At 44.4% G+C, this 26522-nt stretch overlaps 1 protein-coding gene across 2 annotated transcripts in view; it reads right to left on the reverse strand.

Moving 5' to 3' along the window:
* Nucleotides 1-26522, reverse strand: part of PSME3IP1 (proteasome activator subunit 3 interacting protein 1) — a 232585-nt gene that overhangs the window by 110261 nt on the left and 95802 nt on the right. For both annotated transcript variants that reach the window (XM_069653393.1, XM_069653383.1), the window contains exons 4-5: nucleotides 12195-12317; nucleotides 1286-1418 (exon numbers count right to left, since the gene is read on the reverse strand). In XM_069653393.1, coding sequence (XP_069509494.1) covers nucleotides 1286-1418; nucleotides 12195-12317 — 256 coding nt within the window. The remainder of the gene's footprint in view (nucleotides 1-1285; nucleotides 1419-12194; nucleotides 12318-26522) is intronic.

Raw genomic sequence — 26522 nt, forward strand, 5'->3', positions numbered from 1 at the left:
ACTTGCTAGGTATGGGAATCTGTGGGCAGCTCCTCTGGGCTGTACCTCGGTCCTTTCATGCTCGTTCTGGCTGTCACGTCACACGGCTCATGTGGTTCGCCTGCCGGGTCTCGTTCCACTCAATTAGTTCAGATCTCTGGGCACAACGCCCTCTACAAGCGTCCCCAGACCCACTGTGGTTGGTGCCGCCATTTAACTCCATGTGCTGTGCAGATACTTATTTCTGATTGTTCTTTGTTCGGATGCGCTTCCACGAGGCTGGTCTTTCCACCGTTCTGCTGTTTTCCAGGAGAAGGATTGAATAAAGTTGGGGTCAGAAGCAGTGGTAGCCATTAAAGGGACCATAGGTTTATCATACCCTTTTAATCCCTTATATCCCACAAAGATGTTAGTGTCTGGGGGCAGGGATAGTGATTTAAGTCCGTCTGGGGGTTTCCTGCCCCCATAAGGGGAAGTCACCTCTAGAGAGTCCTGCTTACCCCATCCCCTAGGGTGTGTTAAAGGTAACTGGATTACCGCCCTAAACCCAAAGGGGGTGGATTCCCCCCTGGAGAAGAGGTGATGAACTCCTTGTATTTGTCACACTATTTATAAACATTTTAAGCAAATACTATTATTAAAATATGATTAAGTATTGTTTGCACACATATAGTCTGACCTTCCTCATGTGGACGCAGACATGGAAACAAAAATGGTAATCAGGGAAGGCTCCAATCAGAACAAAGCTATGCTTCAGGTGGTCTACCGATTGGCAATAGTCGCTAAACGATGTGCATGAATTATTTTTTAGAGGGGGTAGGCTTTCTCCAGCTAAACTTAAAAAAGGTTTTAAGTTTAAGTATATAAACGCGTTCCCATGTTTCATAGAGATTGTACTGCAATTTGGAGCATTCCCAGAACCTCAAATAAAATAACTGGCATGCAGGTGAAATGTAGACAAAAACCAAGAGGTAGACAAATGCAGAAAAACCTGACCAACATCTAGCCTGTCGAATAAAGGTAACATTCGTGAATAATCTGCGATTAGTACTGAAAACAAGAATGGTTCTTGAAAGATCAGAAGACGTGTACGTAAGATACACAACATTTAAAAGCTTTACATACAGCATATATGCACCCAAATCAAAAAGATATACAACTTCTGCCTGTTTGTGTACAGGCATGTTAGTCAGTACTTGTGCATGTTTGTGTGCGACAATAACATTACAATTCTTTCCACAAGCAAATGAAGTACACAATTCGGCCTTTAGAGAGATGTAAAGACATTATGTGATTGGAAATGTACCTTCTGTGCTTCACAGCTCCAGCTAGAAGCTTAGCTTGAGAACATTTATTTTTGTTTTCGACTACTTTTATAGGTGCTTTCTTCTCCACTTCCTTCTTGGAATCCATACTTTCCCCTGCTTTTGCAATAGCACTGTGAAGCAAGCATTAAGGAACAGACTAGACTTGGGCATAACTTTGTTAGAATAACTAATTTAAACTTAAGGTAATAATAACTAAATGTTACATAGTGCTTGTTGAGATAGAATACAACATTATTTTAAGTAACGTGATGTATGCCAAAAAAGGCAGCTTCAGTTAACAGCGAAAAAGTAACCATTACTCAAATGAGTATCATTTGATCGACCACCCGATGATAAAACATTTAGTCGAGACTGTCAGGATTCATATTGGAGCCGTTATCTTGCATACCGATTTCTCTAACAGATGCATTTATCTTTCTGGAAATCTGGATTGGTCCACTTCGAAAATCGGTTTGGGGCCCATTGCTGAGCAATGACAGATTTGAGCAATGACACTGACAATGACATTGCTGAGCAATGACACAATGACTAATGTGATTCTGCGTGTACATGTGGCGCCCTGATGCCTGCAGGCTCCGGCGCTGTAGAAATGAATAAATACATTTGGTGTTCATTATTGGTTGGTGCAGGTGATGAGCTGCCCATATTCCGCTGGTTTGGATGCACATTATCCTGTGGCGGTGTCAACACAGAACGTGGTGTAGAGAAAAACGTGTGAAACAGATCCTGTATGCGGCACAAGAATGCGATGAGCCATCTCTCATCTTCACATATGGCCTTTCACCATGGTGATCAAGAAAACCGGTCATGCAAGGGGGCACTTAAAGTTCTTATGGCACACCGAGCTTGACAATTCATACTAAAGCCATTTGTTCTACCAACCCCGGCTGTATTAGTGACTAGAGACACAATAATGCTTATACCCATGATCGCCCCTTACTTAAGAGCTAGAGCCACAAGCCTCAAGGGCAATATGGCTGTGCGAACATGAAAGTTCCAGCATAGTCACCACCCTACACACCGCCCCTCCCCCATCCGTCATTGACCGCTGAGGCATGATTTCATAGAGGTTATGCAGAGTGCTCTTTTACCCGTGAGCGCCAACACTGAAGACTGAGAGGGTCTGCACGTATGAGGAGATTTAGCCAGAGAAGAACAGTGTCTTAAGTGCCTTACCAGAATGGAGCAGGACCGTTCATAAGATGAGGATGGAGGAAGCGCTTGGAGGAGAAGAGCAACTGAACCGCAGAAGGAACACAAAGCCGGGAACTAGAGTGAGCGCCTCATCCCCTCTTTTTTCCAAATATTGATTCGGGAGTCCCGGGCTCCAGAGGCTCAGCACCGGGGTCACCCATGCCCCACTTAGGAGAGCCATAATGCTGGTTTTCCCCCTTACCCCCACCGTGGGATTTTTATTGTGCAATTGGAGGGTAGTTGGTTCCTGGCTACCAGCATTGACTACAGCTACCAGAATTCCCGGAGGCCAAATTTGGTATGAATCAGCAACACCTGAACAGACTGCCTCCGTGAAGATTGCAAGAGGCATGAAAGCACTTGGAGGAGAAGAGCAACTGAACTGCAGAAGGTACACAAAGTGGGAACTAGAGTGCGTGCCTCACCCCCTCTTTTTTCCAAATAAAATGAGGATGTGACCATTATGCTAAACTCTGGGCCTTAGGGAGTAATGCCCACCTCCCGCAAATAAACATTTCGCCATCTTCCTTGAATGACGTCTCAAAAGTAGAAGCCATCGATTAAATCCGAAGATTACCCAGCTTCCATTTCTGCATTACAGGAGTTTGCACTCAAAACAGCAGCCAAATTCTTCCCCTACCTGCGCTGAATTCAATCTCAGTGGTTTATGCGTTTGCCCTCTTCAAGCTAAGCAGACATCAAAGGTCACATGTTATTAGGGGCAAGTTTGCAATAATTTGTATAGGGAACAACATCTTATTCTGCCACAATTAACTCTCAAACTATATGGCTATAGCCATATTGAACAGATTAATCTCAGTAAAAGGACAACGTGCATCCCTGAACAAAATGACCACTAATAAATACACTGATGTTTCAATCGTCTGCGCTGTAAATAAACAGAGGAATAACAAATGACATTTGTGAGAAGCCACTGTATTACTGCACTTACTTCCGCTGCAGCGGTTTTTGTCACCACCCCGAGAACTCACAGCACAGTCAGGCTTGGCCAGCAGTTTGATTTAAGACTAACTTTTCCCACTTTGTCACTGCATTTTGTGTTAACTGCCACGGTTAAACCTACGTATGCCACTCTCCCCATGCAGAGAAATCCGCACAAGCTTCTCAAGTGTAGATTGCTTATGTTGTATTGCTCTGTACTCGCCACAGCTACAACTTTGATGAAGTCTGGTTTGCTGTTTTGCACAGAAAGTGTGGCCCACTATTTATATAGCAATACTGCCATGAATGTAGTGCGTGCAAACACACTGCCACTATATCACAACAAATGATATAGTGGCAGTATATTGCCGGCTCATCAACGGAGGAACCTCCATCTCTTCCCGCCGACCGGTGACAGTATGCCCCCCTCTATGCCGAGAGGCCCGGCTTCCCCGGATGCAGGCGATGAAACTGACCAATGAGCTGGCATGCATTGATATTGGAAACCGGCTCCCAGGAATTCTCGGAGAGAGGATAACCATTCATTGGGAACCTCAATCTCCTTATTGAATAGTAAGGCTTGGCAAGTACGCCGTGTTGCATTTCACTACTATACCAAGATTCAAGTCGAGTTCAGTGCCTGGTCACCTCGCAGAAACAACTGCACACAAATAAATGAAAGTTTATACCTCATGTAAATTGGTCTCACCCTCTCTTTGTACTTATGTTATGCAATGCCAATCCAGGAAAGTCATACATTACTCACTGAAATCGTATTTCTGATGATTGTATTTGCTTAGATTCACATGATGTGCAAATAGTCCGACATCCAATGGTAATCGCAGAGTATTGCATCTTTTTATCGAAGATCGAAAGGGACGTTGACATGGTTGTGACTAACACTATCCCCTAATGTGACGTGTAGTGTACCCAAAATCCCTCACATGTCGAATTCCCACTGGTTGTTTTTTTCTGCCAGGAAGGAGCCTTATAGTGTACATGAGTGAGTACAGAAGAGAGAAGGGGTAAGAAGTCTATGTTCCTTCCACTCCAAGAGGGGAGGAAGGGTGGGTACATGTGAATCTAGGCAGATACAGTAATCGTATGTTTGATGATTGTGAGTAATGTATGTCTTCTGATGTTTGTGGATCTGCTTAGAATCATATGTTGTGCATAGACTAGCGAGCAGTACCCAGAGATGGTGGTGGGGTGGTGTGAAGGAACAGTAGCAAAGAGATGTCTTAGCACTGCTTGTCCCACCTGAGAATCAGACCTAGAGTGTGTGTATCTAGGCAGTATTGTTGTGTAAAGGTGTGTACAGAACTCCAGGTTGCTGCTTTGCAAATGGACACGAGCAGAACATTTACAATGAAACTTGGCAAGAGATTAACACAGTGCGATGCGGTTTACGATCCACTTGGAAATAGCTGACTTAGAGATGGTGTCCCCTTCTCTACCAGCTGCCACTGATACGAATAACTGGTTTGTTTTTCTTAGTGGCTTTGTCTTTTCCAGATAGTAAATTACCGCTCTCCTCACATCTAGTGTATGGACGCTCCTTTCTGCCATGTTAGTGGGGTTCTGGATAAAGGTGGGTAGTTCTATGGACTGGTTTACATGGAACTTTGAGATACATTTGGGCACAAAGCGTGGGTGTGTGCGCAAAACCACCTTGTCTTTGTGAATCGTGACGAAGGGGTCCTGAACTGAAAGGGCCTGCAGTTCACCAACTCTCCATATGGAGGTGATCGCCATTAAGAAGGCAGTTGTTTAGGGACAATTTTCATTTCTCTGCTAAAATCCTTCCACCTTAGAGACCCCCAGCTCTTTTGCTGGACTAAGGACTTTTTAATTTTAACTCCTGCGTAGGACCTTTTTCTCACCTCTGTCGTGTTTTTACCCAATTTGGATTTTGTGTTTTCCCTGCTTTTTGTATGGTGAGACACAGCACCTTCAGTGCAGTGTCACTGAGAAAACCTTTGGATTTATTTTAAGGTTTAAAAACCTTTTCTTGGGGGAACTATAGTTCTGAAGAAATAGTAAAGTGAAATTAACTTTACTTACCTTTTTTCTTTTTTTAGGTCCAGCACACACCATCCTATGTGGAGTGCTGGAGGGTTACTTAGTAGCCCCTTATCCTACTTTCTTATGTAACATTGCTGTGGGATTGACATTCTAGGCTGTGCATGAATGGCAAATCTTGCTTAAAAGGCAAAGGTTTTGGGACTACAGACAGAGTCAACCACTGGGAGAAACATCGGAAGAAGAAACCGTGAAAGAAGCTTGCTGCCACCTCCTGGACCTTGAATTGCCTGGTGAAGCCCTGTGCTGTGCTGACCTCCTTTTTCACCTCAACAGAGAAGCTCTAATGGAACGACTTCTCCCCTTGGGTTAGTGAGACCAACTAACCCCGAGACGAACTCCACTTTGGTGCAATCCCCGACTTGCTGTGCCTCTCCATTGCTGCAGGAGTCCAATGCCAGGGGTCGAGTGTCCATAGTCGAGTGCAATGTCTGCCGCAGAACGGATCTGGCCAAAATCTCCAGGAGCCTCCCAAGGACCCTCCAGAAGCAGGAAATCCTGATCCAGAGTCCCCTCACCAGAGTCCAGGAAGCAAGGAAAGTCCCACCGGAGATTTGTTCTACATCATTGCTGTTTACGAAGCGCTGAAACTGCGAAGTGCCGCTGAATCGGAAAGAACCCGTAGCTGCCAACGACCTTCCTGAGTACTGCCGAGGAGCCCTCCAGACGTCCTCCCTCTTGTCTCCATGACTGAGGCTCAGGAACCAGGGTCTGCTTGGCTGTAGCAAGACGGAGTCCAGCTGGACCACCTTTTCTTCTAACCAGAGGTACTGTTTGAGGTTGGGGGTATTTACCTTCTTGCCTTAAGTCGTGCTGTCTCACTTGAGGATGGCACCTGCTTAAACTTTCTGAGTTGATTTCAATTCCCTTTGCACAGGCTTAACAGACTGTATTCCTACAAGTGATTTTCTGAACTTTGACTTTGTTCAAGACTTTTTATCCAAGAAGTGCATCAGAACTATAGACTTTGTCCAAATGACTTTGGCTGTTCTGGCTCCCTAAAAGCACTCTCCTAATCCATTGACTTTGATATTGCTTGTCCCTGACAGGTTGTAGCTTGTGGAATACTGTTACTGCTGGGAAAGGCTAGACTTCTGTGGAGGATTCAGTTGTCCTCACATTTTATAAGAAACTGTTCTAACCTTTTTACTTTCGTAACACAAAAGTAAATTGGTGTAATATATAAATGCAAATACTATCCTTGTAATTGTAGTCACCTCAGGGTGTAGGAAAAATGTATTGAGCATATCCAAAGATTATTCACTAACTTTATTGATTCTGAAAAGTATTCCAAAGTTTATCTCAACTGTTACAAAGAATTGCCTTTTTAAAGAATATGTATTTAAAACTGATGTTAAATAAATAACTATTTATAACTGAAACCTTGAGTGTAAGTGTTACTTGGCTACTTGTATTGACGGATTTCATCTGTACAGCTCTACAGCTCACATGTACCCTTCTTGAGATAGGTCTGGCTGCTCAGTCACACTAACAACTTGTGTAGTACAGACCTATACCAAAAAGGTGGGTTACCATACCAAGCAGGTCTTATGCAGTCGCACACAGTGGGACTGCACCAATTCTTACCCAACAGAGGTCTTGTAGGCGAGTGCCTTAAGGCTAGCCTTGTGCAATGGTTGAAAGGGAGGTCCCATTAGTCTGGTAAGAACAACATTCAGGTCCCATCCGGGACCCTGGTTGGAGATAGAGGGATGAAGTCTCTTTACCCCCTCCATGAAGGCCTTAATCACAGGAATCTTCCACTACGAACCCCTGCTCTGGGACGTGGTGTATGCCGAAAGAGCGGCTAAGTGGACCTTTAGGGAATTGAAAACCAGTCCTGATTCTAACAGGTGGGTTATGTACAGGACAATATCTTTAGGGGAGCAATCAAAATGATTGATGCCCTTGGTATTACTTCAGGTAACAAAGCACTTCCACTTACTGGAGTAGCAATGTCTGGTGGTAGGTTTCCGAGTCTCTCCGAGTATGTCCATGCATCTCCGAGTGAGTCAAAGGTGCCCAAACTCTATGACTTCAGGAGCCAGGCTGCTAAATTGAGTGTTTGGGGGCATGGATGTAGTGTCTCTCCCTGATCTTGAGACAGCATGTTGTACAGGCATGGTAGCTTCCTGGGAGGGGAGACTGACATTCCCATGAGATGGGAGAACCAAGGCTGGCGGGTCCACATCAGGGCCACCCGGATCATCGTGACTGGTGCCTGGTGCATTTTGTGCATTATTCGGGAACAGGAGCAGGCAAATCTCCCGGACCATGTTATCCAGAGACCGTTCCCCTTGGAACGGTTCTGTGGGTATCTGGAGGTGTAGTCGGGTCATTGGGCGCTGGCCTGACAACATTGGCTCGAGCGCCACTCTTGCATGGGGCGCATGCGCAGACGAGCGTGAGGAACTAGGTAGACGCAGGAAGCCATCATCCCCATCAGTCGCATGGCTTTGCGTACGGTCACCTGGTGACTGGCTACATAGTGAGGGATCTGGAACAGCATGGTTTGAAGCCTCTCTGTGGGGGGAAAGACGAGCCAGTCTTCTGTCCAAATTAGAGCCCCCAGAAACGGTTTGACCTGGCTGGGGGTTAGACTGGAATTGTTTGCGTTGATAGAGAATCCTAGATTAAAGAGGAGATCTACTGTCTTCTGGTTATTTGTTTGGCATGATCCGTACAAATTCAGTTATGAGCCAGTCGTCGAGGTAAGGATAGACTGGGATGGACTGCATGCGCAGGTGAGCCGCCACTACCACCAGTACCTTTGTGACCTCCCTTGGGGCTGAGGCAATGCCAAAGGGGAGAACCTTGAACTGATAGTGTGTGTCCTCTATCATGAACCTGAGGTACTCTGTGAGCTGGCAACATTGAAATATGAAAGTATGCATCTTCATGTCTAATGTGGCCATGTAATCCCCATGCTGCAGCATTTGGTCGTCAACTGGCGACTAATCTCACAGCGGAGTGAAGTAGTAGGGGTATCCAGAACGATGACGTCTGGGTCAGTGGTATATGGTGGTGTGTGCCACGAGCCCTGGTCCTCTGCCTGATCCCAGACTGGGCCTTGATAGACTGGGTTTTGATCATAAAGGTTAAACCCTTCATAAGAAACCTCCTGGGTCGGGTCATCAGGGACATTGTGGTGTCCCTGTGGTTCCTCCAAAGAAGAAAACTGGACACCAGGGGAGGGAAGTTTCTGAAATTTAGAAGGGATAGGGCTGAGTCCACTTCCCTAGGTCTCTTCAAGGCTCTGTCATACTAATCTGAAAAGTCTATGAACTCAGCCACACACTGTTCAAATCTCTCCCTAGTCCATTCTGAGGAAGCTGAAGGGTCAGGAGGTGGGAAGGGTGGACTAGAAGGGGGATGAACCCTTATGTAAGAACTTAGAAAGAGGCTTGGGGGCCTCAGAATAGTCCTCTCGGGGAGAGGGAGTGCCTTTGTAGTCCCTGGCTTCCGAAAGGGTAATTGAAAGCTTCTCGCGAAGCTTCGGAAGCTGTATTGACAGCATAGAGGGTTTTGGCGCACCTGAAGGCGCTGCTGCGGTCACGAGGAAGACACATTGCATCGGCAATGGGTGTCTTTCCAGGGAAATTTGCTGTTTCAAGACAGGCACTATTTAAAAGGAGTCCTCTCCACAGCAGAGGTTAGCGGCAGCCAGACCGAGAAGAGAAAGAGAGGGGTGAGGGAAATGCATTCTTAGAGAGAAGAAAGAATCAGGGCCCCACTCTCCCTACTGTAAAGGCCAGGCCTGAGGGCCGAGGCCACGCGGTCAACAGTCGCCGAGCAGTTGTAGATGGAGTCGTCGTGGCAGGAAACCCACGATACAGCCGTCGAGAAGGTTGTCAAAGTTGACTAAATGACCGTAGGCCATAGAAATAGATATAGCAATACAATACAAACTCTTACGAGCTCTGCATAAGCGACCAACTAGGTTGGCAGAACAAATCTATCTGGTGGGACCTTGACACGTAAGGGATTTTGTGTACACTACACATCACGTTAGGGATAGTGTTACAGTCTCGCCCATGCCGGCGTTCCTTTCGATCTTTGAAAAAAGATGCAATACTCCGTGATTACCACTAGATGTCGGAATATATGCACAGCTGATGCTAAGCAAATCCACAAGCATCAGAAACAAAATCACTTCAACCTTAGTTACTTCTTCACCCTCTCCCCTTTCCTTCATACTTCTGATAGGTCACCAGATCATGATGCAGCGCAGCATTTTTTATCTAAAAAAACATGGGGCACAGGTACAAGCATGTACACCACAAGCGTGGAAAATCTGAGGAATTTGAAATTGCAGCGGTGGGAGAGCAAGAACACACTTCCACAGCCCCCTGCAAAGCCATGAGATGGAACCCCACAGCCTAGTGAAAGGTTTAGTGACTGCAGGTCAAGAATTAATTGCGATGGTGTTAAGCCTTCTTGTTTAGTAGTTCCTCCTTTGTCCAGGAGAGTAACAAATGAAAGCCGTGAAAGGGTAAACTTAGCACGTTGTCCTGAACCTCTTGAATGAGCTTTTTTCTTCATAGTCGGGAGCATCTTCCAATATTTAAGCCTAGACACATGCTTCCGGTTGCCATGTCAACATGGCAGCTGTGGCCTCATGCATTTCATGCAACTAATTTGGTGTCAGGTAAAGTGTGCTTTTGGCATATACTTCTCCCCCTGGTGTCAGTAACTTCTTTACCCGAAGCAATAAAGCCCAAATAGAAATAAATATGAAGATGGCGTTCGTTCGTTCGTTCGTTCGTTCGTTCGTTCGTTCGTTCGTTCGTTCGTTCGTTCGTCCCTCCGATGCATCAGATACAACAGCTGAAAGGGAGGACATGTTTCAGGCCAAGCACAGCTTTTCTCTAGGACTAGCTGAAATGTTGAATCTACCCGCTTATTATTGGTCAATTGGAGGAACCTGCCAAATTTCTTTGCCTTCTTAAATCACACGGGCTGGAGGTGAACCCCAAATTAGGCCCATCTTGAGTGGAATACTTCTAATCAAGTTTTCATTATAGCCAAACATTTCTGTAGAGAAGTATGTAGAGCAGTGAAGATTATCTTCCCGTCAATGGCCCAGAAGGAAGGCAGGGGGTGGGGTGTGTAACTGTATCAGGGGCTTGCAACTGTGTAGGTACAGGCATAGTAGGCCAAACTGGTGGATAAGAGCACCCTGAATGGACAAAGGGGGCTTGCAACTTGGGAAGTGGCAGTGGTGCTTGTGGTAGGTGTCTGAGGCCTAAAAAGAGGCAAAGGTGAAGGAGACAGTGTCCAAGCTATCAGAACAACCTCTCTCGCTGCATCTTTTAAAACGTTGTGTATTGTTGGTGATGTAATTAAAAGTATAAAAACTTGCCAACAATGAAGACTCTGCCTGGCCCCAGCCTCCAGAAATAGATCCCTGCAGGCATTAAGTTGATAAACGGCCTGTCCATGAACAGATGGATCCAGAACAGCATGGAATGATGTATGAAGGGAAAACAAAGGTCCATCACAAGGGGGGGGGGGGCGACCAGTCAATTCTAGGTGCAATCTCTGGTCTGTAAGCGTTGAGGAACATAATGGATCTGGCAAAGACCTAATGAAGCCACTCAGTTGTGTAATGAACTGGGTGTGTTTCTGGTCAATTCTGGCAAACAGAAAAGCCCTTGGCCCTATGGGCATTAAGAGGCCATTTAACTGGGTCCAAATCCCACTTTTAGATCGTCTTCAAAGCAGTGTTGGGCACTGTGGGCACCTCCGACCAAGCCCCAGTGACACAAGCCATGCAGTGCTGTGCAGGAAGGGATCCAAGGGCCACTGTCTGACCAAGAAGAATGCTGGTAAAAGGTCAGCCGGCTGGGTGCCTGGATAAAGAGCGCCCTACTAACACGATTCTGCTTAGGAAGAGTGAAGAAAAACCTCTGAACCATTCAGACAAAGACACTCAGACAAGCCGTACAAGTAAGCAGCAGGACAGGATCAGCCACACAACACACAAAGCCAAAACACCTTCTAAAGGGGCTTACGGACTCAGCGTGCACTCTGAGAAAAAGATTTGTGATTGCGGCTGAGAGCATATGCAAGGGGGGCTGTGCTTAAGTGCACATGCATGCATCCTACATTCTTATTTCAAGTAAAGAATTTTACTGCGCATCATGCTCCGATCCTGCCCCCTACCTTTGGATGACAAAGCATAAATATGGAGGAAAGGGCACAGGACATAGAATTTGAAGGAATTTGCATACCTGGTTTGGCACGGAGGACACTTAAAATAATGCATTGTTATGTTAAAATCCATTATTTATCATGGTTGAAATGCAGCTGTTAGACTGGAAAATGCTCCAAGTTTCGGCACATAAGGTCACAGACACAGAAACGTAAAGCAATTTGCCCATGATCACAAAAGTTGAGATTTGAGAAAAGGTTACCAGAGATGCTTATTTTTGATGAAAGGTAATTTTTTTTTTTTTAAATAACAGGGAATATGGCTAGTAGCACCACTGGCTACACTGGCACCAACATGCTAGATATCAAAATAGTGAGCCGCTTTTCATAAACAGTGATTAAAAAATAAATTTTAAAATAGAAGGGTAAAAAAAAAGCATGCATGGAACGCATATAGTTCATCTAAAATAGCTTATATAAAAGGTCACCATATTCAACACTTGCAATAAAAGGATATTCTGTATTCATTCAACTCCCTCCTATCTTCGTCTCGTCTCTGCTTTTCGATAAGCTCCTGTTTTCGAGAGATTTCATCTAGAAAGTTGGTCTCTTCTTCATCCAAACCTCTAACCATATTTTCTACACAAAAGGGGATGACAAAACAGCAACAGTTTTGTGCAAATTCTTGAAAACATACACTACAACGGGTGCCAGTGCATATTCAACATTGTTTCAATATTGACTCAGAGGCACAGAGTCATTTGTGGCAAAAAGTAATTGTCAAAGAGAAGAGGGCAATGAAATATCATAGTAATGCAGACAGGACAAAGAGGGTGAATTGGTTCTACACAGTAAGGTAGGGAGACAGCAAAATGGCTGGCTATGATCTCCTACATACCCGTCACACAGCAAAAAAAACAGCAGCTAATCCTGGACACCAGTCATACATTCAGCAGCAAAGGGGAGCAAACCTACACCTAAACCATAATAAGGGTTTCAGTCTGTACAATTCTTGAAAAACAAAAAACAGAAATGAAAGCTAATAGCTTTTTTGATAGTGCTTGTTCTTCAACATTGATATTAAAGTGAGACGGAAAAAGCAAACGTAAGCAAGCACTGGAAAAGACAGTAATGTTGGGTTTTGCAGGTGATCATTACATTTTACACTTAAGACACACATTTGTGTCTGCCCCCCAAAGAACGTGCTCAGCTCAAACAGGCATGCAGCAGGGTTGATCGTATCGGAACTATTACTACCTGAGCTAGTGGCCTCAGCTGGCTGATTACATTTTCTAACATTTTAAAATCAGCAGCTGAGGCACACCGCCTGCAGCTTACACACCCTGCTACAAAGGCAATGTAAACTATTTGTACTTCTGTACCATAGGGCACGGAAGAGGGCAATAGCGTTCAAGTCACCACAGATTTAGGGAGGATCCAACAGCATGGAGGCCATGTGCCCATTTCTGGCTCAGACTTTTGCACAACTTTTAAACACATTCGTTTTGTTTGTTTGTTTGTTTGTTTGTTTATAAAATGCTCCTCATCAAAAGGTATCTGGGAGCTACAAGAATGTGCGATTTCTTAGTTACAATACCACAGAATTACAAGCCATTATATAACTACGAATAGTACATCATACAGGTTAAGTCATAATACGATATACAGTGAATGTGCAGGGATAACATACATGTATACAGAGGTGGCATTGGCGTGGTTAGCAGGGACATTTTGAGAGTGCCAACGACGTGAGAGGTCTTTGGAGGTGACCAGAGTTTGGTGTTGTTCCTGAATTTGTAGAAGGATTGATTAACTCTTAATGGTGGGGAGGATGGTAGGGAGTTCCAGAGTTGAGTGGCCATGACTGGAAAGCTACTGTCACCTGCTTTTATTAATTGAACCTGGGGACTCTTAGGCAGCCATAGTTGGTAGTCCTGGTGGTCGTGCAGGGTTGTTTTTAGTGAATTTTTCAGTGAGATAGGGAGGGGCTACATTGTTGAGACTTTTGTAGGTCAGGGAGGCAGTTTTGAGATGAATTCTATCCATAATGGATAGCCAGTTGTTATTGCACCTGAGCGCTGAGATATGTTGTCTTTTGGAAATTCCTGGTGCAGTTCGAAGGGCATTGTTCTGGAGAATCTGGAGATTAGTTATATATTTACTGGCACTTAGGTATAGTGCATTACAGTAATCGTTTTTTGACAGGATTAGGCCTCTTGCCAGCGTAATGCAACTTTCTGTGGAGAGAAAGGGTTTGCAGGCATGGATCAGTTTACAGGTGTAGGCTGTTGCTGACGCCGTGGCACTAACTTGTTTGCGCAGGTTCAGAGATGTGTCTAAGTAGAAACCCAAGGTTTTGACCTCTTTAGCCACCTTCATGTCATTGCCATCATTATTGAAAGAGATATTGGTTGCTCAGTTTTTTCTGGTTGGAGGAAGTGGCTAAGAGCAACAGCTCAGTCTTCTCATCATTCAGGCACACCATGAGTGGCCATCTAAGCCTGAATGATGAGATAGATGTTATTAATCAGGGCTAGATCATTTTCATAGTCGCCTGTCGGGGGGATGAGGTTCTGGGCGTCATCCGCATAGTTGGTGTAGAGGACACCCAGATGGTCTAAGTCATCAAACAATCGTTTGGTAAACACATTATACATGGTGGGCGATACGCAAGATCCTTGCGGGACTCCACAAGTTATCTGGCTGGGATCAGCAGCAGCCGATGCTGAGAAGACTCTCATGGATCTGTTATTTAAGAAAGATTGGATCCATGCTGTTGCTTCAGCTGAGAAATGGGCCGCTGATGACAGGTGATTGCAGAGCACCTTTTGATCGACCAAGTCAAAAGCAGCTGACAAGTCAAGCAAGAGCAAGAGGGCCGATTTACCTTTGTCTTTCAGGTCGTCACTCTGGATCTTCAGGTCGATCAAGGCTGTTTCTGTGCCATGTTGGGGTCTGAAGTCAGATTGACGGAGTCCTAGCAGTTTCTTGGTCTCTAGCTATGATTGAATCTGGATATAGGCTGCTTTATCGATGATTTTTAGTAGGAAGGGGACTGTGGTGATAGCTCTAAAGTTCGTAGGGATGTTTGGGTCTGGGGAGGGTTTCTTGAGGAGTGGTAGTACCCAAGAAAATGTCAGGTTGGTGGGGACGGTGCATGAGCGGAAGGATGCGTTGATAAGCGAGGTGATAAATGGTGCTAGTTCATGGGCAGCTTCTTTAATGGTGGATACGGGGCAGGCGTCTCCCTGACAATTGGAAGGTTTGAGTGAGTTTATAATGTTTATGACTTCGCAAGTGGATACTTGGGAAAATGTAAATCGTTGAGATGGCTTGGGCAGGTTAGGGCGGGATTTAGTAGTAGTTGCTTGAGTGGCGAGGTTACTTTTTTTGCAGCTATTTTATTTTGAAGCAATCTTGTTGACTAGAGCATCTTGGATTTTAGAACTCCAGGGTTTGTCCTTGATGCAGATGTCTATTGGAGGGGTGGGAGATTCCAGTTCTCTTAAGATGGTAAAGAGTTCTCTGGTACTTAAACTGGTTCTGTCGATCCTACTGTTGTAGGTGTTGCGTTTAGCCAAGAGAATTTCAGTTTTGTAGTTAGCCGTGATTTTGCCTATGCTCTCTTTATTGGCTGGAGTGGGATTAATTTTCCAAATCGATTCAAGTTTTCTTTTTTCATTTCGTAGGGCATTGAGGTTAGGTGTAAACCAAGTATTCAAATGTGCTTTAGGTTTGCTTTTACGCAGTTTGAGCGGTGCAATTTTATGTAGGGCTAGGGTAACAGTATTATTGTAAAGTTCCACTCATTCCAATTCGGCGGGATCGGAGGAGACAGGTAGAGGATTGAGGAGAGGTTGGAGAAAAGGCTTAAGATTGTCCACTGTACTGTTTCTTTTGTTTTTTTTCTAGTCGGGATAGATGGAGCAAAGAGGTTTTGTTTGTTGGGCAATTTACAGTCATGGATGGTAAAGGTGAGAAAAAAGTGGTCGGTCCATGGGAGTGGTTCAATGGAGTTATAATGGTTTCACAGTTAAAGGAATGGTTCGGTCAAAAATTTGTATTGCCCCTACGGGTCGGCCATGTGTTTTTAAGCCTAAGTCGCTCGATTTTAGAAACATTTCCTATGGACCTTACCCGAGTGTTCGTCCATTAAACGCACGCGAAAACAGGCATCAGGGAGCTGCCATTTTGTGATAATCCTATCATTTCCCCCATCGCCCTGGCTGACCTGCTTTTGCGGCACTAAATCATATCCCCCGCCCCTGAGCCTGTCATCAGCAGACGCGTACCGCCCATCTCACAACGCCAAAGCACGTCTCGTGTTATCATTCGCTGCGCTTCAGCTAATGACATGTCGCCATGGAAATGGCAGGACGCCTCTTTCCTCAGTAAGTATAAACAGACCGTTTCACAACACACAGCAGCAGATTTTCAATTCCCTTCCTCTCTCTGTGTTACTTTGAGTATTCTGTGACTCGTTTCTGTGCTCTGGTCAGCTACCTTCATTGCTTGTAGCCCGTGTGAACAGATACCAGTACCACCGCTATAAATTATTTTAGTTTGTTTAACAAACAATGGCTACAATAATGCCCTACATGTACGAGCCCGAGTATACTGAGGAGGAACTACTGGAAAGGGAAACACGCGAAAACGATGGGTCTTCGGACGGCAGTTTGGAGGACGATTCAACAGCTGAAGAGCCTGGACCTAGTCGCATGGACGGTGTTTCCACCTGGTGCACATGCAATCGGTGCAAGCTAATGCCAACCGAGGACGAGAACTGCTGCTGATGTGAAAACTCGGGATGCGTGGCCTACATTTCGGAAGGCGAGCCACGACCGCAATGCATCACCGAGCAGACTTCAGGGCAGCCTGCCTCACACGGTCCGTGTTGAGGATAATGATGGTGCTTATGCACGAACTTTGCGCAACTGTTCGTCCTCGTAATCCGAGTAACGAGTAAGTATACTCTGCTTGTCATGCCACTCCTATTTCATGGTCTTCTACTATATTCAAAATTACATATAAATATCATTGTAACGCATGAAAGTCGTTCAATAGTGTGCAGTGTCTAGATATCATTTGTCCGAGCAGAATGCCATTAGTTACAAGAATTGTCATTGACAACAAACGTTTATTAAAATTATCTTGGTCATTTAAAAACAGTTTGTTTCATTCCTTTCCACAGTGGTACAGGCTGGTGGCCTATCGTTCCTTTACATGGTGGCTTCACGTGAGGCTTTGACACCGCGTTCGAAGAGTAATACCCGCCTGTGCCGTTCGTGCCATAAGAGAAACGTTCCCGAGTGACAGCGGTCAGTAAAGGGGATTTTCTCTCACTGTGCTGCAACCTGACCTGTACAATGTCTAAAGTCTTGTATTTTTGTGTCAACAAAATAAGATACAAAATAAAACACCACATATATTTTAACAACGGTTGTTTCGATTTTTTAAATGAATCAAGTGTGTCTTCATTCAAGGATGGACGTCAGACATCTGTGCTCCGAATGGGTGAAGGTCAGGTTGCTGTGAAGCAGGGTGGTCACTATCTAAGCTAACATAATATATTCTCAATAATGCATGCAGGTATTGAGGACACGTTTGTGGAGATGAACGAGCTATGTGCTTAGATCAGGCTGGTTCACATGCAGGACAGTGATCGAAGAGGTAGAGTGATGTGTTACATTTATTAGCTGTTGCAAATACCTCTGGAGTTTTCCAGTCAGAGTGGGAAGTGAGGCCTGATAACCAAGATGGATTGGAAAGGGGGTACTAAAATGGATGCCCCGTGTCCTGCTCAGTGGTCCCATCTACGCAAATGTCAACCAAAGTTAACATCACATAAGGGCAAGGGGCGAAACCACTACTGGAGGCACTTGGTCCGAGTTTCTACTGAGACGTAAAGGATGAGAGGGGCCAAACAGCATGTACACTTCAAAAGGTATCCCACGCCCAGGGGCCATCGCTCACATGGCCTCCTCAGACCCCGTGTCTCCAGGCAGGCCTCCCCTGAGGCAGGCCGCCCCCTGCAATCCACATAAGTGTGTCTCCATTCAGCAGTCTTCCTGTGCCTTATCTGCACGCCCCAGGCCCATCCATCCCACCCCATCTATCAAAGGCGGTCGGTTCGCACCCGGGGATGAGCGCTGGCATGGGGGGCTGTCACGGGCGCAAACGGCCAAGGTGCCAAACAGCATGTACACTTCAAAAGGTAGCCCATGCCCAGTGGAAATCGCTCACATGGCCTCCTCAGACCCCGTGTCTCCAGGCAGGCCTCCCCTGAGGCAGGCCACCCCCCTGCAATCCACATAATACCACAACATACACACGTCATTCATTCACAAACACACCCCCGTTTCTAATACTTTATAAACCACTTGATATGTCTCATGAGAACATCTTTGTGCTTTGCAAGTCAACTCCTAAACCTTCTACCTGAAAAGCACTGAGATCTATGCTAATCTGCTCGTCGTCGCGCTATCTGTGACCGCTTCGAGCAAACTCGTCAGTGTGCTACCTGTGGCCATCTACCTGTTCTCCTGCAACATACTGCTTGGCCTGCTGAATCCAACTGTTTGTTGGTCAAGGTAAGGCCATGTATCCTAGTCATATTTCGGTCATTTTTACATTTCTATCTATTTGCAATTAGAGTACGCAATAGAGCTATGGTCATTGGCCTCATTGCTATTGACTTGAGTTTCAATTGTTATGCTATCAATAGATCTATTTATTTTCATCTGTGTCAATTGTCATCGAATTGCATCCTTCGGGGTCCAGTCTATAATGCAAGCAGGTTTCCTTTTCGTGCAAGACAGAACATCCAAGGGACGAGTCACACGTTCAGAGCTTAGTCACATAATTTAAAAAATGTCTGTAACTTATGCAAATACTAAGCCGCACATGATGAACTGGTATAGTTCCGGCGACCAAAACAAACCTTTCATTGATCAAGGTATGGTTCATTTACTTTTTTTATGACATTTTTATTCATCAAGGTTTTATAATAATCTTGATATTTACTTTCCAGAATTTTCAACAATGCCTGCCTGTTCGATTAGCGGTTGCCCTTCGAAGACCCATGCTAAATCTGAAGGCACTACAATGCATGTATTCCCGAAAACTGTTGATCGAATAAGAGAATGGGTCAGACATTGCAGATATCCACTGGATGAGCTGGAAACTAGAGTCCAACAAGTCTTAGAGGACAAGAGGGGTGATCGATACCGCATCTGCAGCCAGCACTTTTCCTCGAACATGTACGCCACATCTTGGGTAACAAAGAAGAATAAACGGCGAACAACACGAAAATTGCTCGCAAACGCTATTCCAACTCTGTTCGTCCACATACCGGCACTGGTGAGTCAAGTGTCCGGATTTAGCTTTAGGCCTTGCGGTAGTGTCTAGGTAGCCGAATGGATTAATTGATATTTTAGGTGTTGTGTCCCTTGTAATACTCCCTTGTAATACTTTCGATATTGATATGAGTGTATAGCTTTTTGAATAATGACATTTATCAATAAATTATTTTCGATTTTATTACCCCCAAAGGAAATCTATTATGGGCACAGGGAACTGTACTATATTGCACATTTTCAATAGCATTATTCTCAAGTATTCTGTTGGTTTACATGACATGTTTTAATATTTGCATTTCTTCATCAAACAATAATTTACCTTTACAACTGCTTGACTATCCACTAAATCTGAAGCAAGAACATTCTACATCCGTGACGTGCCCGCAGTTATCAACCACTTCTAGCGCGTATCAGGTAATCATACTTGGCTATTGCGCTACAGACTTGTTTTATGCATGTCAAGTAATAGTTTTTATGTATCGTGTGCTTATTTTACCAATTGTTTGGTTAGTGTTTTCCAATTGATAGATGTCGTCCCCTGGTGTTTGTTTTCAGTTATAATTAGTGTTATCCATACTAATGCAAGTACTGTCTTTCAGGGAGATGCTGAAGCGTCCACCACATTTACAACAGCCCTAGATGTTCTTCAGCAGCACGAGGTATGGATACTGACAGCTCCATCGACCGTGATCATCAGGACTGGAACACTTGTCGTTTGATTGTTCTACACCATGTTTCATTTGTGGTTAGCCATTGATATGTACCTGTGCGGTCGACTCCAAGTGTGTGTTGTGTTTTCAATATTGTAATCCTTACTAATGCAAATACTATGTTTCAGGCAGTTGTTGAAGCGTCAACCCACGCACTTGATGCAGAGCCTGACATTCAAGTAATTCCAGGGGAAGCAGGACCATGCGGATACGAATCGGCGCAACAGCTTTTGGAAGTGCGCACCACATTTACAACATCCATAGATATTCTTCAGCAGCACGAGGTATGGATACTGACAGATCCATCGAGCGTGATCATATAACGTGATTACATTTGCTATACTTTCTTCCCTATTAACGCAAGTACTGTGTTTCAGGGAGACGATGGAGCTTCCACTACAATCACAAGATCCCATTTAGATGATGCAGATGTAAAGAAATCGGAGAAATAAGTCTATTAAATCTGATCATATTTAAATATTCTTTTAGACAATGCAACATTTGTGGTTATCTCTTTATATATACCTGTGCCGTCGACCCCAAGTGTGTGTTATGTTTACAATATTGAAAACCATACTAACGCAAGTACTGTGTTTCAGGGAGTTGCTGATGCCTCCTCTTCAATACAATCATTCGTGGCAGTCCATGCAGAGCCAGAGGTATGGATACTGACAGCTCCATCAACCTAGGTCATCAGAGCTTGAATACTTGTCGTTTGATTGTTCGACACAATGTTTAAATCGTGTTTGGCTATTGAGATGTACCTGTGTGTTCGTCCTCACATGTGTTTTATGCTAATAATATTTTGATGCACAGTAATGAAAATACTATGTTTCAGGGAGTCGATGGAGCCTCATTCCGTGCTGTCTATGCGGATACAGAAAATATAGTTGTTGCAGCGCAAGAGGAAGGGGAGACATGCGGATATGAATCGGAGCAACAGCGTGCAGATGTTGAGGGTCGCGTCAAAAAAGTTGCAAAGAAAAGAAACAAAAATAAGGTTAGTTACAAACAGTTCATAACTTTAGACATTTTTTTGTACTGGGGACTATTTTATGTTTTTTTCCAGTCATTTGTACTATACTTTATCTTGTGTTTAAACTGAACAACCCTTTTCCAATCTATCCTCTAGTTACCCGTGGGTGTCCGAACTATACATACACAGACAGTGAAGGCGATTGAGAGATGTTGCTTGCCAGACCATTTACACTATGGAGGAACTATTAATTCAGACGCCGCGTGTTGAGACTAGAGATGCTCATGTCCAATGGCCAGAGCATGAAATGAATGTGTCCGGAGAATCCAGTAAAGTTGTAAAGGACCATTGCTACAGTGCGACCGCACCACCACAACAACATGATACTGGATGCATGGAAGATAGCTCTGAAGTAGTGGCAGATCAATTCACACAATCTACACCCGCCAAAAAATTGCCACCAAAAAAGCTGTCGACATTGTTGTGTTCTCCCATCAATGTTGAAGTAGCAGATGTTGAAATGACAGAATGAACCAGCAGCAGCATTCACCGACGGACGCATTAGAACTTGATAGCAGCAAAATTTCTTTCAAATGTGGTGATATGTCCTCAACGTCACAGGCCGAAACAACTTTGATGCAGGATGACAGTCTAATGAAAGAGGGCAAATACATAGTATTCGATAGTTGTTTGATGGATATTATAAGTATGCTGAAATGTGGGCATTCCGTCAGAGGGAAAGTATGTGGGAAGCCATTGATTCATGTGACTCGTCAAAAACAAGGCAGTAACGTCACAATACATGCCGCCTGTAGATTGCATCATACGTTCTCATGGTCTGCACAACCGATGCTGGGGAAACTGCCAGCAGGCAATCTACTGTGTGCAGCTGCATCACTTTTTAGTGGCTCCAGTTTTAGAAAGTTAAGAGTCTTTCTTTCAGTTTGTGGGACTCCATTTCATTTAAAAAACGCAGTACTACAAATACCAACATGATTATTTGTTTCCGGCCATTAGTGATGCTTGGAAAATTGAACAATTGTCTCTAGCAAGTACATTCGAAGGCAAACGATTCACGCTAGCCGGCGATGGACAGTGCGACAACCCTGGATTTTCTGCCAAGTACTGCACCTACCACTTTCAGGACATGGATAGAAAGAAAATTGTGAGTTCGGTGGTCGTACAGTTAACACAATGTACATCCTCAGTGGCCATGGAGAAACTAGGATTTATAAAATCAGTGAAATATCTACAATCGAGGGGAATGCACATCGACCTCATAGCCACGGACAGACACGTTTCAATTGCCAAGACAATGAGAGAGCCGTTCCCACAAATTAAACATCGATTTGACGTATGGCATCTTGCTAAATCAATCAATAAAAAAATCTCGGCTGCAGGGAAAAAAAAAGGTTTGGAAAGGATTTCAGAGTGGTCCCAGTCTATCAGCAACCATCTTTGGTGGAGCTCCAAAACTTGTGAAGGGTCAGTGGAAATACTACTTGAAAAATGGCGGTCACTAATGCACATCTGTAATAACGTGCACTGCTGGTCAGAAAACCTACATTTCCATCAATGTGAACATGGACCTTTGTCCCCAGTGGAGGCACGGAAGAAGAAGTGGTTGAATCCATCTTCACCGACACACAAAGCCATTGAGAAGATTGTTTTCGATAAACCTCTATCAAGAGATTTGAGGGGACTGACATAATTCTGTCACACAGGAGGTTTGGAGGTGTTCCACAATATGTGCCTAAAGTACAGGCCAAAGTGCTTGCATTTCAGCATACAGGGCATGAGACATAGGACTCTACTTGCCGTCTTGGCCCAAAACGAGAATCTCGGCCGTGAATAATCTAGGACTAAGGGTAATGTAAGGATGCCTCGCTACACTAAGGCCTTTTCAAAAAGAAGTAAGCAATGGGTGATCAAACCAGTCTATGAGGAAATGGAGTTCGACTTTGTCAAAAGCCTTATTGTTGCTGTATTAGAGAAGCACAGATATGGAATTTTGAACGTTTCTGTCCAGAGCACTGATCCATTGCCACCCAACATTGCCACTGTGCCATGTCCACCCAAAGGAGAGCTGGTTGTGAAGTACAAATCCCGGTTTAAATAATTGTAATACGATTGTCTTTTTGTAAATAAATGTTATTGTACAGTGTACATACAAAGTACGCAAACCCTAACCCCCACCTTCACCATCCTGGATGGCGAACAACCTGGGTCTCATCTTTGAATTCTCTCTCTATTCACCTCATATTGCTGACCTTGTCTATATGTGTATGTATATATTTTTGTTGATGTAACTAATTTTCGCAATCTCATGTAAATGCTGCGCACTGTTAACCAAGGGGAGGCTTGCGTATTGCAAATAATAAAAAAAGAAAAACAATAAATCTCACTTTCAACTCAACTCCTCGGGTACTTTATACTTTCCCTGACCTTCCCCAAAAAATTAAAAGTCTCAATAGTTATGGTTCTTTGGGGCTTCAAAGCTCGCAGACAAGGAGGACAAAATTGGGGGCCTTATAACACGCCAAGCGATCCGTTGCAGATGGGAGAAAAGCCAGTTCGCATTTGCACATTGAGGCGCAGTACATAGATGGATTTGAAACTTCAAGTTCTCACAGATGGCTTTACTATGGGATGTTGCAAAGAAAGAATGTATGCTCATTTCTAGTGAAGGTCAGCAGCTTTGATTTTCAGCTCGTGCCCTGAAGAGGCCCACAACTCGCACTGGCAGTATAAGGTTCTATTGTTTTTTGACCTTGAGAGACAGGGACCATGCCGAAAGAACTTCATTTGAAGGGGGAGGGGGGTGCAATAACGTAAGAGACGATAAGGCAGAACATTCTGAAAATAGACCGAGTTTCATGTTAGTTCAGTATACGAAAAATCGTTGTCAAGAACACAGTGGGATTTACGGACTGCATTATGCAGAGACACAATGGAAATTGCAAATATAATGTAAGTAACTCTTTAGACGCTTTTATACCGGAATGAAGAATTAAAGGATGGATGCATGAATAAATGAATGAATGAAGAGCTAGGAAAACGTTTGTGGGATCGTCCTTGTAGCGGGCACATGGGCATGCAGGTACACATTCCACACGCATGTAGACAAAAAGTTGTTTCTCATTGTGTACTAACCTCGATTTATTTCATTACTTTTCGCATTGATTTTAGAGCCGAACATACTCCATTGCACTATCCTTGAAAGCAAATAGTTTCAGCTCAGCCGTAATAAATAAAATGAATAATATTAATATAATATAAATATTAATATTAAGATTAAGATCGGCTGGTGAGACTAATTATACATTTTATGTTTTCAAAACAGGTATCCTTCCCTACTGCTACTGCCACCAGTTTCAGACCCCGGCAGATGGTTTTTTCAACCGCCAGCTGCAGCTTCTTGTAAACAACTGCACCACTTTGATGATTTTATGGGACAATCACCAAGGGCCCATATGCCCTTATGCGGTACTAGCGGCTAAAAGCAACCTATCAACCTTTACGCTGGCCTAGTGCCTACTTGATGGAACAGCCTTGCGGTTCAACGTGCGACCAAAGTGCTTCTTTTAATGAAAACCAACACCCTGTGTACCATAAAGGAACAGTGTGTGACTCACGATAAACTTTTACTGATTTGCGGATAGAGATATAAATGGCAAAAGAAAATAAATGGCATTCGGAGTTCATATGGCAATTGCTGAATATTCTATAAACATTTAATGTCAAATAAATGTACTTTATCAAATGTACCGTGTTGCTGTTTGATTTTAAAGTACAGTTTCATATTCCAAATTGTGGCGCGCTCTGTTGTGAGTTGATCTGTGTTGGTTTCCGGGTTCTGTGTGAAGTCGCGTTGAAGACGACTGGGCGCGTTTGCCTACGCAGCACAGAAACGTCACGGAGAGAGGCGGGGAATATGAATGTTTTGATAATGTCAGGCTCAGGGGCGGGGATATGATTTAGTGCCGCAAAGGCAGGTCAGCCAGGGCGATGGGGCAAATGATAGGATTATCACAAAATGGCAGCTCCCTGATGCCTGTTTTCGCGTGCGTTTAATGGACGAAAACTCAGGTAAGGTCCATAGGAAATTTTTCTAAAATCGAGGGACTTAGGCTTAAAAACACATGGCCGACCCGTAGGGGCAATAAAAATGTTTGACCGAACCATTCCTTTAAGGTCAGCTACCCAGTCTAACGTTCTTCCCTTTTCATGCGTAGGGAGCAGGGCACGTTGTATAAGGCCTAGCTCTGTCATGGAGTTAACTAGAGTTATGGCAGATTGGTCATTGGGGTCATTGAGACTCAGGTTGAAGTCACCTAAAATTAGGATTTGGGAGGAATGTTTGGTATTAGTGAAGAGAAGAGTGCTGATGTCTTCTTCGAAGGAGCCGATGGGGCCAGGGTGTCTGTAGATCAAGTGCATCGTTATGGTCCACGCATTGTTGAGAGGAAGTTTAACTGTCATAGATTCACATGTCTTTGAGTGAGAGTGTGAGACTAATCTGAAACCTAAAATGGCTTTGGCGATGAAGGCAATTCCTCCGCCCCTAGAAGATTCTCTATCGGATCTTAGGACTGTATAATTGTCAGGTGTGGCAATAAGGAGAGATGTGTCTGCAGTTGCATGAAGTCAAGTCTCTGTTATAGCTAGGAAGTCTAAGTATTTATCATTGATTAGGTCAGCAATTTCAGTTGCATGTGCTACCAGGGATCTGGCGTTGATTAGTGCACCACTGATAGAGGTTGGATTGTTGCTTTGGTAATTGATGTGGGGGTCTAATTTGGACTCCTGGGCACGTTGCCTAGTTGGATAACGTGGTGGTCATTAAGGTAATTGGCGGTGATGGGATCTGTTGGAAGTGGGTAAGTATTGGAAGTTCGGTAGTTCAGAGGTGGAAGGAATGGGGTGGGCTTGATTCAGTCTGGGAGTGTCAAGGGTGGCAGGAACAAGGTAGGCTTGATCCAATCTGCAATGTATGCAGGAGTCGGCATAGTGTCAGGACTGTTACAAGTAGTATTCAGCGTCATGGCAGAGGTGGACAGGGACTTCGGTTGGTTGTCTGTCAGACCTGAGAGGAGAGTGGCATATAGATTAAGCTGAATTATAACATTGATGGCGGCATACATTTTTGACACCATCTAGTGTGGCACTTGCAGATACAATAGGCTAGATGTGGTGCTCAAAAACAAAAAAGGCAATAAGGAATCACAGTAGGCTACGGATAGCACTCATGAGCACGATAGGCTAGATGTGGTGTTCACAAGGCAATAGAAAATAACAGTAGGCTAGGCAAGGCACTCGCAAATACAATAGGCTAGGTATGAGGTCCACAGGCAGTAGAGAGTCGCAGTGGGTTAAAACAGTGCAGTGTAAATCACAAAGGACAAAATGACTGCGAATCGGACAACACCAGCGGGGAAGGGGGGAAACAAATGTTGAGGTCGGGAACAGCAGTGGAAGGTCTGGAACGGTAATCTGGCAGGCCGCGAATGAGCCCAATAGCTAATACCATAGACTACGGTACACGGGCGGAATTGTATTGCATAGTGGTGCCGTATGAGGGAGATATAGCCGCAGTGGGCTCAAGGATCACGTGAGGTGGCCAAGAGGGCTCCAAAGCAGTTAGGAAGATTTGGACTGAAGAAGCATTAGGTCAATGTTTGGGAAAAGGGAAAGGATGTGGTGGGGGAGCAGAAGCTCTCACCTGGGCAGGCCGTGGCGAATAGTGGCAAACAGGGGCTTATCCTTAGCAGGTCTTCGCCGAAGCGGGTCAGATTCCGCC

This window comes from Ambystoma mexicanum, chromosome 1p (assembly GCF_040938575.1).
Source record: "Ambystoma mexicanum isolate Mex_15411 chromosome 1p, UKY_AmexF1_1, whole genome shotgun sequence".
NCBI classification, from domain to species: domain Eukaryota; kingdom Metazoa; phylum Chordata; class Amphibia; order Caudata; family Ambystomatidae; genus Ambystoma; species Ambystoma mexicanum.